This window comes from Ptiloglossa arizonensis, chromosome 14, assembly GCF_051014685.1.
Source record: "Ptiloglossa arizonensis isolate GNS036 chromosome 14, iyPtiAriz1_principal, whole genome shotgun sequence".
Classification (NCBI taxonomy): Eukaryota; Metazoa; Arthropoda; class Insecta; order Hymenoptera; family Colletidae; genus Ptiloglossa; species Ptiloglossa arizonensis.
The window spans coordinates 5949615-5962957 of record NC_135061.1 but is presented as its reverse complement, the minus strand read 5'-3'; the positions used below and the strand labels follow the sequence as shown (position 1 = coordinate 5962957).

Here is a 13343-nt window from a genome sequence, read left to right as displayed (position 1 = left end):
ACGGTGGGACGCGCGCGACGAGAAGAGGACTCGTGTAGACCCTTCACCCTTCCCTACGAGTCGTGAACGTTTCCCGGTTGGTGGTTGGGTGCACGAGGGAGGGTGGGGTTGGACCAAGGGAGGACAAGGAAGATCCACTTTCGACTGCGAATTCGGAATGCGTTTCCGATTCGCCGACGTGAAATCGGCTGAGGGAAATAAGCTCGCTTTTTGGAGCTTGAAACGTGACCTCCTTGTCGCGTCAAGGGCCATGTGCATTTGACGACCGGGACGTCATTGCATTTTTTCTTCTTTCTTTCTTTTTTTTTATCCACCAGGATTTTTTCCGCTGGTTCTGCACCTGCGACTATTAACGGTTCGTAATTAACGATGCGACGCCTACGCGGAGTTATTCGCCGATTAATTGTAACCGTTTTGTGGATTTTTTTTTTTAGGGTGGAACGCGGCCCTTTGGGAGGGAGTAGGGCGGTGGAGAGTTGGAGATTGGACATTTCTGGACGACTTGACGCTTTAAGGTGTACAGGTCGAGGAACGATCATGATCAAGGATGATCTAAATTTAGTTTAGAACGATGGGTATGAATGCAAATTGAAGAGTGACTTAAGGTTTCTTGTACCAGGAGGTCCTTCAGGGATTCTAATGTGGTTTCTTCGATGATATTCTATAACTGTTGGAAATACGTAGCTTGAAATTTTTGGATGTGTTTTGTTATCGATATTACTAATCTCGATTTGTAAGGGAGAAAGTTGTTACGTGTGTTCAGTTTACTGATTTTTTTTTTTTATGTACGAATAATGTTGAGTACAATTCTTATCGTTTCTGGGACGAGAATGTTACAAACGTTAACTAAACGAAGAAAAGTAACTGAAGATACACTGAGAATAATAATTATGCCAATGAAGGAAGTGTTACATAGTTAATATGTATTCTGAGATTTTTATTGAATTTTTTAAAAGTTCGTACAGTTCGTAATGCGTTTTTTTAAATATTGGTTATCGATTTATCGACTTTTAGAACGAGTGCAGCACGCGTCAAGGAAACATGTAATTAAAATCTATGTGCAAAGTATTTTTAGAAATTCAATTTCAGTTTTATGATTACCATTCGATAGAACTTTTGGAGCGAGCTGATGTAAATTGAATGTTGCAATGTTTGTAAAACTCGTAAAATATCGGTAAAGAAAATTCGATTGAGGACAATCGACGAGAAACTAGTATTATCGATAATAAAAATTGGGAAATAATTTCTGACTCGAGAAAAATCAGTGAAATTTCTTAATACACAATTAACGAACGATGCAACGTCAATTTTCTAATTAAAAAGGAATAAATGGTAGCATTTATTACTTGGATCGATAGCAATTAATTAAAATCGTTTTAAATAATCAATCGAAGTTGATTAATATTTGTCTTCGACAAATACGAGTCCAGTATATGGGTCCGGTTCAACAAATACTCGTTTAAATGGACAATTTTTATAGATCAAAGTATAATATACTTTCCAGGCAGTAAACATTACGTTTTATTAACGAAACTATCGATAACTTATATCATCGATGCGCTGTTGAAATTACTATCGAACGATGATAAACAACGGAGAAACAAACAACGCAACGAATAGACGCATTTTAAGTTTGATATGTGCAAGCTCGTTTGCCATCAATTCGTTTTAATGATCTCGCAAATATAGAATGGTCCATATACCTAGATCCATTACGATGAATCCATAAATATTGATTTTACGCTTGCAACTTCAACAATTTCCGGATCACACTTAATTTTTTAAATGGAATTTTTTTCTACGCCAAAAGCTGCAGCTATATTTTATAATAAATAACTCTAATCGTGTTAAATAATGCGATCATGAAACATCGTTTAAGTAAAGTCAACTTCCAAAAGTATCGAGATTTGGTTATTGTTACTAAAGTCGTTTGAAAAAGAAATTATTGTTCATAAGTTTTACAAGTTTTAAAACTATGAATTAAGGAATTTTCAATGCACACTCGACGATAAAACAAAAGACAAAGAGAAAATGTTAAAGAAGGCGGCACTTCATCTTGAAGAAATTATGCAATTACTTTGATACGATATCTATACTTCCTTTTATTACAATTTACATAAGCCTTCCCAATAACAATAATCTCTTGTATAATGTCAGAAAATTAATCACAGGTACCTACCATATAAGCAGAAAGTTTATTAATTCGCATTTAAAACTAAATACTGCTTCAAAAACGAATTTTTAAATTACAAAACACAATATATCGAATAAATGTCTATTTAGAGGTCTTTATTTCGATATTATAATACTATGTATGGATTTTTTATTGGAAGAATATAACTTACGTTGAAAAGAAGTGAAATTAATTATTATAAGAAATAGTTACAAGTGAACAATGTATTATACGAGCCCTTTGAATTATGCAATATTCGTCTAAGTAAATTTCTCTCGGAGTTAATATTTTATCGAATGACTGAAACGGTTCCAGCTATGCGTGCCACTCTGTATAAATGTCATTACGTTGGGAAAGTAATTATATTGACACGGCTCGATGACATTTTACAGCTTAAATATGAGGGAAGATTATCATGAAATCCTGTAACGTTTAGTCGACGAATGCTATGCAGTCCTATCGTGTCCAGCAACGTGAAAGGGGAAACGAGATCTGGTTAGCGTACCTTCGTGTTGCCAGCAACGATAACTCATAGACCGTAAACGATAACCAGGGAGATAACTCCACGACCACGTGAAGCTCGTTTCGCAATTGCGAAAAAGCTTGTAACGGTTTATTTCCTCCTTTTTTTAAATTGAAAAATTCAGAGAAGTATTAAGAGAAACGAATTTCGCGGTGTTCAGGATTTCAGTGTACGTTGTTGATTTTTAACGATTTAAAAATTGGAGAGATCGTTCGCTTGTAAAAAATTATGAAAATATATTTCTGTCTCTGCAAGCTTGATTTTCATTGTGATATTATTGACTGTGATTTTGATCCTCTTCGGTAAATATTGTAGGAATCTATGAATACGAGTCGTTTGTACACGTCGGTAGTAACAATGTTTTTATAGTTTAAGAAAATGTCCGAGAAGTATACTCGAGAGGAGACGGAAAGTATAAAACTAGACGAGAGTCGTAAATTTAAAGAATGGTTTCGAAAATGTATTCCAATGAGTCCATATGAAATTCACGAGGTGTTCCGCACACGAATCGAAATGAGATTTGGAAGAGTCAATTTTTGATTTTCCATATTGATGGATTGCTGCGCTGTGAGTCACTGTTTTTTGTGTGTAAAGTTTTCTAATTTGGTGGCAACATTTATTTCTCTTCTTTCTTATGTATTTATTACAATTACTGTAATATTGCATTGTTGGATAACATAGTAAATACATTGATAACAATACATCAATTATAAAATTTAAGTTCTGATTTAAAAATTCGCCAAAGATTGAAATTTTGAGTTAGGATTAATTAAAATAGTAATTAAAACGTAAAGAGTGTTTTCCAATTTTAAAAAAGAAAATCCTACATATACAGGTACGTACAATTGTAAAACAATTATTTTCCAAAACTATATCGTACGACATTTATTTTATTTATACTTAAACCTTGTTCTCTCCTGTTCTTACTCTTCGTCTACTTACGAATTTAGGCAATCTTTAAAAATACTTTGTTGCTCGATATTAGAATCTTTCAATGAAATTTGTTTGTTGATTCAATTATTTTGTTCGTAATTTATTCGTAATATGTGTGCGTTTTATTTTCAAAAAAATAATCCACAATCTGAGCGTAAAAATGTAAAATATACAAGTTTAGTTATAAAACCCCTTGAAATTGTGCGTCTTTATTTACCGTACGAGTAGGAATCGGACCTTCGATCGTTTAAAAACGAAAATGTGATTCTGTTAGACCTGTCTGCGTTAGGACGAAATTTTAAGCTCCTTTTCGCGACCGATAGGACACGAATTCGCGCGTTCAGGTGAACTGAAACGGGTGAACGCGGTTTCCTCGGTTAGATGCGAACCTCGTGGCGAACGAATGCGAGGAATATGCATTGTGAAAAATAGTAAGGGATAGACGAGTACACGAGGAAGACACGACCGAAGATGGATGGATCCAGGGCGATGATTTACGACACCCAGATAATCTACAAGTAGAAATCCTCTAGCTGAAGTTCCATCCGGCAATGCTCAGAGGTAACGTATCGTTACGCGATTGAAATTAATTACACGAATGAACCGCATCATGCGGACGTTCCAGTCACGATAATGCAGATCGTTCGTTCGTTTCGGGACCAATCGGAACGAAACGACGTTGAAACCTCGAGAACGTAAATCTGATCGTCGCAACCATGGAGAATCTATACTTTTCGAAAGATACAAACACACGTGCCTGAATTCCATTTAATCCGAGCTCTAAATCTGGCTGTAAATTGTTAGCTCAGTTTAATCCAGAAGTTGTAACACGACTTACACGAGTTACGCAAATATTGGTTCAGGATTTCTTGCAGCTAAACGTATCTCAACGAATCGCATCGTTTTCTCAATTAGAAGATAATATTAATCGCAAACTAATTTCTCTCCAGAGTCTGTAACATCTTGGAATTATCAATTCATTTACCCACTTTGATTACCCTCGTAAGAATCTTACGGATTTAACGAAAAATTCTAAAATGTTCTAAAAACAAAATTCTAAAAACAAAATCGACACAGTGGAAATTGCATCGACTAAGATTATCGTTTAATCAATTTTACAGGCAACTTTTTGATTTTCTTACTTTCCATCATGAAATTTCGTCCCCAATTTCTATCGCATATAATCCTATAACCATTGTTCCACGTTTCGGTATTTCTATAACCATTTGTTTTCAATACAATTTCATTCGCTCTAACAATTTCGTCCAAACAAACATTTTCCCGTTTACGTAGTACCGCCGCTAAAGGAGAATGTTTCCTTTTACTTCCACGTAATTATTTTACTTCCACGTAAGAAAGTTTATCCAGGAGGGGAACGATAGCAACGCGAAACGAACCGGTTCGACGTTACCTTGATCCGTTCAGGGATCGTTGAAGTAGCCTAAGAACGTTCTTGATCAAACATTAAAAGTCGTTGGTCGGGAGCAACCTCGATAGGCGGCGGTTGATGGTGTTAAATTTTAGATTAGCGAGTGTAAATCAATTTCAAGTGGTACCCTGGCCATCCGGTCGTATACTAATTACACGAGTAATAAGAAGGGAAACGGTCACGTTTACCGTACGCGACATCGGATTTACGTGGCTCGATGTACCCGATACACAACCCCCCTCTTCCTACAATCTGAATTTCCGTGGAAACTAATTCTGCGGTTCATTTAATGGAGTCTTCCCCGCGTAGCGTTACGCCCCGGTTGTAGATCACAGTGCCGATTGGAGCAGCTCCAATCTCACGTTTTACACGCGCGGTGTCGTTTTCGCCCGATTCATTAGTTAATCGAAAGTGTCACGCGAGCCGACGCACACACGATTGTTACAGCACACCTCTATCAATCGAGTCTGAGTGTCACGTGGTATGGTCCGTCGTGTAAGAGTATTGTAGGAATCGTCCGATACTGGTGGTGGTTATTGTGAAATAAAGGCGAACAAAGGTTTAGGATATTGTCCATTGACCGTGAAATTAGTTTGCAAGGTTGAGTTCATTCATTACCACAGTATCCATACTGTTGGAATGAATGCAACAACGATCTTAAGGGTGTCAGTAAGGGTTCTTTCTAGTCGAGTTCCAAGTCCAGAGATGTTCACATCAAGACATATCATTGTATACTTGTTTGTTCGAACTTTGTATTTTTATATGTACAAAAACTATACTACTGGATACGCGAGATCCTTGCATGTTATAACAAACTAGATATTATAATCTGAACTTTACAACAGATAGTTCTAAAAAGATTGATCCGAATACGAATATTGGCAGTTATGGATTATTAAAAGAGATAACTATAGCGTACTGTGTATTACTTTATAAATGGTGTCACTGTATAAATGTTACTGTATAAATCATCACTGATCGATTTACTTTTCCGACGAATCTCAAACGGTTTAAGTAATCTTGAAGCTAGTTAACGAAGTTAGTTTAAGTAATCTTGAGTCGGTTGGTCTCTCGTGTATATTTCTCCCAAGAGATGAATTTTTGTGCATAAATACGTTTTCATGTATTTTATTTTCAGTTAGAGAGTATACTACACGACACAATTTGTCGTACAAGGCATCGATATTTTTCAAAGGATTGATGCAAAATATAGAAATAAATACAGAGTCAGGGAGTATGCTCGAAATATTCTTTTTTCTTGGTTGAACCTCACTTTCACAAGCTTAGTCAATATACGTAGAATTGGTCGGATTTATTCTTGATCGAAATTTTCAGGAAATGTAAACGAGGGACAAGGATTATTCATCAAGATGGAGTCTACAGTTGACGTAATTATGGGCGATTCTACGGTATCTATGCTTCTAGGCACTTGAACAGCTCCCAGTGTGACTGTTCGGGCGATTTGATACTCTCGATACGATACTGTATGGTCGTTCACGTCGTTCAGGCTTGATTAATGAGAGAATGAGCGTGTTCGCGCGTTAGTCGAATGTCAACCGGAATGCAAGCCGACACAGGACCCTTGATCTTCCCAATTGTGATGATTACGCTTATCGAAGGTTCCTGTCACCCATTTACGCGTTTTTGAATAATGGCCTTCGACTACGCCATCGATAAAACGATGACTTCGTCGATAACTTTATCCTCCCGAAGGGAGTCTTGAAATTATTGGCGTCGTGAATGATTGACGAGCGAAACGATGAGAAATATAGTAATTACTCGATGGTGTTCGAGTTAGAGAAAATTAATAACACGACACGCGTTCTTACGTACTTGTTTTCGTTTAATTCGTCGCGACATTTCATTCGTAAAATGTTTTCGTCGGATATCTTTTGTCCTGATTTCTCGTCAATCTTTTTCTATTTTCTTTAAAATAATTTTAAGTAATCACGGGCAGTGTATTGCGACAGTGTTTACCAAAGCGAGTGAATTAAATTAACACACACATGTTCGCGCGGAATTTGTTTGCGTTTGTAACAAACGTTCACGGTTTTCAATTTTCCTCGTACATATGCATGGAACATCGATCTGTGCATACGTGTAAACTCGGAACAATTTTCAACAGAGTAGACGATTGTTGACTACGTAACAAAAATGAAAATAATGCGAGAAAAGTCCTGATTCGTTTGCACGGTGTATTGAAAGAGAACGAATTAAATTAAGTTAAAAATGATATTATAACAAGTGACACAATAATCTCTAAATGCACCTTAGGCACAGAAGTCTACGATTCTGCAATCTTTCAAGGCACAGTTGCACAAAATTCAAAGAATTGGTATCTCGTCGATTCTATTACACTCCCATCGCTTTTCAACTGTACAGCTAGTTTAATTGTAAAAATATAGATCGCAAGCTCTACGTGTCATCAGAATCTATTTCAACGGAAGCATGATTCAATGAGAATGTATGATGTGCTCTGTATAGACGAGTACACGAATAATGTTAGGACAATTCAAGTTTCGTTTCGTTACGAGTGGTTTAAACACTTCGACAATGGTACATGGTTGGTACCAAATGGTTAACGAATACCTGTAAGTGGTAACGATGAATTGCACGTACCTGTGTGGGAGTCGGACGCCGATAGATAAACGAGGCAGCAAGTCGTTAGGAGCCGAAGGAGCCACATGACACTACACATGATTGCCCGACGCGTGGCTCCTCCCTTCCTTATCTGTTCCCGCTGCTGCGGTTCGCGTACCGCTGCCTCGACATTGCTGTCATCTGAAACACACACGATCGTGTATTACGAATGGATTCAATTTTATTCGGGCTCGAGGGGAACCAGAATTTATCTCTGCGTAACATTCGAGTCCCTTTTGTGCGCGAAAATCTGTTAGTTGCGAGAATGGTTGGAAAATTAGGTAAACTGTGCAGACTGTTTACGACAAGAAGGCAAACGAGTGTTTACATCCTTACTCTACGATCCACCAGTTACTCTATCATTGTACCCATTGTCGTAACCCATATTTACTAAACATTTTTCTTTTATGTAGATTTAGAGAATATACCAGTTATGTTTGCTACCAGAAACTTGGAACACCTTGTATTGTAGTGTGTTTATATTATCATTCTACGATCTACCAGTTCCATTATCATCGTACCCATTGTCGTAACACACATTTACTAAACATTTTTCTTTTATGTAGATTTAGAGAATATACCGGTAAAGTTTGGTACTAAACACCTGTATTGGAACAATACTCGTACATTTCTTTCAATTCTAAATCTATTTTAACGATCAAGAGGAATTCGTGGAAATTTAAAATAGCATGCTAAATTTCTCTATAACCTCCAAACAATCCCAAAGTAAAGATGCTATAAATCTTCCGTCGAGTAACATTAGGAAAGTGGTCTCTCATATAGGGAGTCGAGGTAGTCCCACAAGTACCAGACCTAACCTATAGATGGCAGTAGTTGTTTGAAAAGACCTTATAAAGCTTAAATTCGAAGCTTGACGACTCTACGTTGTCTAGTATTTGTTTGACAGCCGTCAATAGTGAACGTTCTTGGTAAATTTCTAAACATGGAAAAATTTGGTTATCGTTGCGTAACACAATACTTTCGTTTGTAAGATCTCGCTCGATCGAGTGAAGGAAATTAGTCACATCTTTCGACAATATTCTTCGAACGATCTCGAGGCGTCCCGATGACGAGTGTTCCGCTGAAATAGTCTCAGGTAGATCGTCTTCTACCTGAGTTTGGAATCTAATAAAGGGCGGGAACACTTTAGCGTTCAGTATCGCAAAATCGGTATGGGTATTCGGTTGGTTAAACCGAGGTGAGTTGGCGTCGCGGCGCGGCGCGGTGCGGCACGTCGGTGCTATAATATAATTAACTCGTTTTATTTTAGCGGCTGTGGAACAGCCGAGTGCCTCGCTAATATGAAAGTATCGCCGACTCTGGCCGGGATTAACTTCCGAAACTTCCGCGCGGGCGGTGTGCACGGATTTTAATTAAACTATAATTAAGCACCGTAAGACGACGAATACATTGAACGAAAGAAAGAATCAGTGGTCTGGGCCAGATTTCCTTGTTTTTTTACGGTTTCCTTGAAACTGACCCGAGTTCTCGCAAATTTCGAATTTACTCCGATCGGTTCTACAAAAGAAACGAGGCTAAGACGATAAATGATGAATTTTACTTTTTTTTGTTCAGATTTTATGTATATCTAGGAATTGTCTAATACTCTGGTGGATATAAGATAAAGGTGAAGAAAGTTCTAGGATATACGTGTATTCAATGAGATAGTGGTAGAAATAAAACATTGATAAAGCACACAATTAGTAACTATGCTAACTACGCTACGTTATTTTTATTTTACGCGACACGACACGGGTCGATAATTTTCCAACAATCACTGCTCTAAACACTCTTCTCTCACACTTTATATCCTCACTAGTTTTAGTTTTATATATTTTTTAGAATTCTTTTAGTATTTTCTTAGTATATTTTTTAGTTTCAATTACATTTCTGTACGCAGGTGTTCGTAACACAGGTTATTCTTAAGAACAGACTATTCTTAAGAACTCGTCCTCGCATGTACACATATCCACGCACGTACGTGTTCCAAATCGAGATTTTAGCGATTTGCAGCTGATCGTTTCAACTTATTTCTTCGCGTAAGATAACGCTTCGAGTTTCCGTAAAGTTGGTCACGATTAGCGTATACGTTCGTGGATGTATGTAAACTTCCATGTTGTTGCGATAGGTGGAATAGAAATACTTTTAATAAAAAGAAGCCGGAGCGGGGAACACTCCACGCGCGCGATACTTTCCATGATTAATGTAACACACGTACGACCCAATATGGAACAAAGGGATCCAATATGTGCAACTGTATATTTGTGAGACGTTGCACCGAAGGAGTGGGGGAAGGTAGGTAGAAAGGACCTACAAAACTCTAAAACCTTCGAGACGTCTGTGACATCGAAGATCACTAAAAACTCACTAGATCAGTGAACGTTTACTTTGAATAGGACCTACGTAAGTAAATAAAAATAAAAATATGATACTGTTGCAAAACAAGCAGGAATTTTCTTTGAAACGAAAGAAGCAGTGCTTAAGAGTAGTCTGCGTACAATTTGACTTAAATTTGTAGATGGTTTACAACTTTTATACAATGGAGCTTCATTTTCGAATAAATCGATGTTAAATATTCATAGAGTGCACTTGCGTATAACGTTGCTGGTTTCTACGTTCTATTTTAAATACTAGGAGATAAAAATCCAAATACAATTATTCTTCGAATTAGACATGATAACGAGCTGTCGCATTGGTATTGTTTATACGCTCAAAAGCAACGAAAAAACAACTATTTGTTAAATGGAAACAGCAATCGTCATCAATGGTCGTCTACGAAGACTATACTGTGCATTCTTTTCGAGAGTTCATCGTAGCTCGATACACTTACAGGATGAAATTCCATGGAAATGAAACGAATCGAGCAATAAAGGCAATTTTTCTTTTTACCACTCAAAGTCGACACGAATGATAAAATTCATTGCCTCGAGCAACGGACGATCGCTGCTCCAGAGTACCGAAGTTCTCAGCCCCCCCTAGGACTTTCAACACCGTTAAGCACTCCCCTCAATCACCAAGAAGCTTAATATCTCCGTACCCTCGAAAAGTTTAAAGACCTCGTAGACATCTATCGACGAGTTCCATTGCTTTCGAGTACGGAGTCCTCTTTTTCAGATACCTCGAGCCGACACGAGTCCGTCTATGGTCTCACGGATCGGAGTAAATCTGTTTCGTGGTCGATAGCTTCGAGCTCGTGACCAGCATGATCTGTATCAGCATCAACGTGTCTCGTGACGTTTATACCGCCTGGCAAGTGTTTAGCGTTGTCAATACCAGATTCTACGGGACAGGTTGCGACACGTATCGGATATTATGAGATTATCAGATATCAGGTTCTACGAATCCTATGTCATCAGTTTCATATTCTGCATGCCTCGAGCAATTTGCATTAGATTTCACGGCCTTATCTAGTCTTAACAACGAGTCCCGGTCTCTATTGAGATTCGCTGCTTCGTACGCGTTTGAATTTCAAATTGCATAATACGTAGAAGCGAGGAACAGATACACGGTGGTGATCTTTCGTTAAACATTGTTAAGAAGCATCTAAACTTCGTTTGCATTGTGTACGTTTCATAGAATACTTCGAACTTCGCGAATATTTCAATTCACGATTCATTCAATCTTTTCGCCAAACGTATTCAGCGATGCGGTACAATATCGATCAATGTTTATTTTTTAAACATAGCACAGAGGTAATCAAACGATACAGTGAGGTGAATTTAATACTCTTTGCTTCTATTATAGCTTCTTAGATTTTTTTACACTCTGTATAGTATTTGTTATACCTGGAAATATTCTTGGTCCTTGTACGTTAAGAATTTCACAGGCAGAATTGATACAACGATGTAACATTGATTTTATTTGTTGGAGAATGCAAAGATCGTTATCAAGTTGAATGCAAATCAAATTGCAGAGAAATTTCTCGCAACTCGCTTCATCGTTTACAAATGGTATCGGTGAAGATTACAGCTTGGTCTGTAGATGGGAAATCCTCTTGGTTCTTTCGCTATCAATAGACGTTGGAGCGAGCTGAAACGGACAAGAAATTCACAGGCTGTCGCGTTGTAGCCATTATCCGTTCTGGATTTTAACGACGCAGTGAAATCAATGGCTGTCTAAATCGAGGATGGAGCAGAACGTCACGTATCTCGCGTCTGCAACGAACTACGTGTTCTTTCGTCTTTCGCGTTACATTTCGTCCCTGAGGCCTTTCATCCAGCGAAGTTACAATGGTACCTGTTCGGAATCGGTTATTCGAATTACCAATAAACCTCTTACGTTGCAACTGTGCACACCGTTACGGTGAAATTTATTATATATTATTGTATTTAAATTTAACACGATTGTACAGCGAATTTTCCTTTTATTAAAATGAAAGTATTGACAATTTAACCTGTCACGGTATAACAATGGAAAATAAGACAACGAGGGTTTCAGCGACGAAAAGTACCTTAATAGCGTTAATAATACGTTTTTAGTAGGTTATAGAAGCTTTGAAAAGAATGCAGATCTGGAAGATGACGACCAAAGTACTGTGGTTGACCAAATGAGGTGACTAGTCTCAAAATGGTGACAAAAATCCAGAAAATGGTATTGGAACACACTATTCTTCTTTTATTGAAAAGAAAATATTGACATTTTAACCTGTTACCGTATAACAATGGAATATAAACGAGTTTAACTGCTGCGTCTATTTTAATCGTGTCAACCTTATCAAATTTTCTTCCCTTAGCTTCGTTCCAATTTCAGGTTAGGTTCAACCCAAACCGTACTTGATTCCCTTTAAAGTGTTCTGCCGATAATAGTTGTTTGAACATTATTTCCGGAAATATAACTGGAAGTTTTCTAACGAGAGTTCATTGAACCGCCAGGTTGATTTTAATCGTGTCAGCGTTATCAAATCTTCCTTCTCCTTTTAGTTTCATATTATTTCTAGGGAAATAAGAAAACCGTCTGAGATGGTAACATCTGGAGAATATGGACGATGGAGTGCTATAGGAATTTTCTTCTCGGTAAGGAATTTCTGCATCGAAAGGGCGTCATCCGAGGATCTTCAATTAGAATTGCTTAGCACGAGCCAAATGAGACATTTACGTCGTCAGCAATCCCCCGAATGGTTAAACGGTGATTAACAAGCATTTTTTTTTTCACGAACTCGAGCAACTGTTTATTCATTACTGGTCGTTTAAGACCAACCTGGAGGATTCTCGACCCTCTTTAAATCTTTTAATTCGTCGTTTAATTAATGTATGGCTCGGGTAATTATCGCTGAAAGCGGTTCTCGGTATTTGTAGAGCTTCGTACATCGGTTGGTTCATCTTCTATGCAAAGGTTACTCTATACTTTCTGTCTTGTGATACTTGTAAACATATTCGAAATTGAACAGTGTCAGCTCCTTATCGATGAGTGAACAGGGGATGATATTTTAAACAGCAACGAGCTAATTCCAAATAGCCTATTTATTCGTTATCAGCTACCAGTGACGAAGCTGGTTTCTAGTTTCTTTAAATATCGTTGAATGAGAGTAACTGCTGTAATTGACGAATAAGTATTAATAATTAAATTTCTCAATGATATAAAACAGGAAGATTGTCACCAAGTCGAAAGATGTTGGACTTTTGTGTAACAAATTCTAACAAGAATTT

At 37.5% G+C, this 13343-nt stretch overlaps 1 protein-coding gene across 2 annotated transcripts in view; it reads right to left on the bottom strand.

The window, feature by feature from the left end:
- Positions 1-13343, bottom strand: part of LOC143154278 (zwei Ig domain protein zig-8) — an 84690-nt gene that overhangs the window by 53916 nt on the left and 17431 nt on the right. For both annotated transcript variants that reach the window (XM_076326237.1, XM_076326238.1), the window contains exon 2: positions 7678-7839. In XM_076326237.1, coding sequence (XP_076182352.1) covers positions 7678-7756 — 79 coding nt within the window. In that variant the 5' untranslated portion in view covers positions 7757-7839. The remainder of the gene's footprint in view (positions 1-7677; positions 7840-13343) is intronic.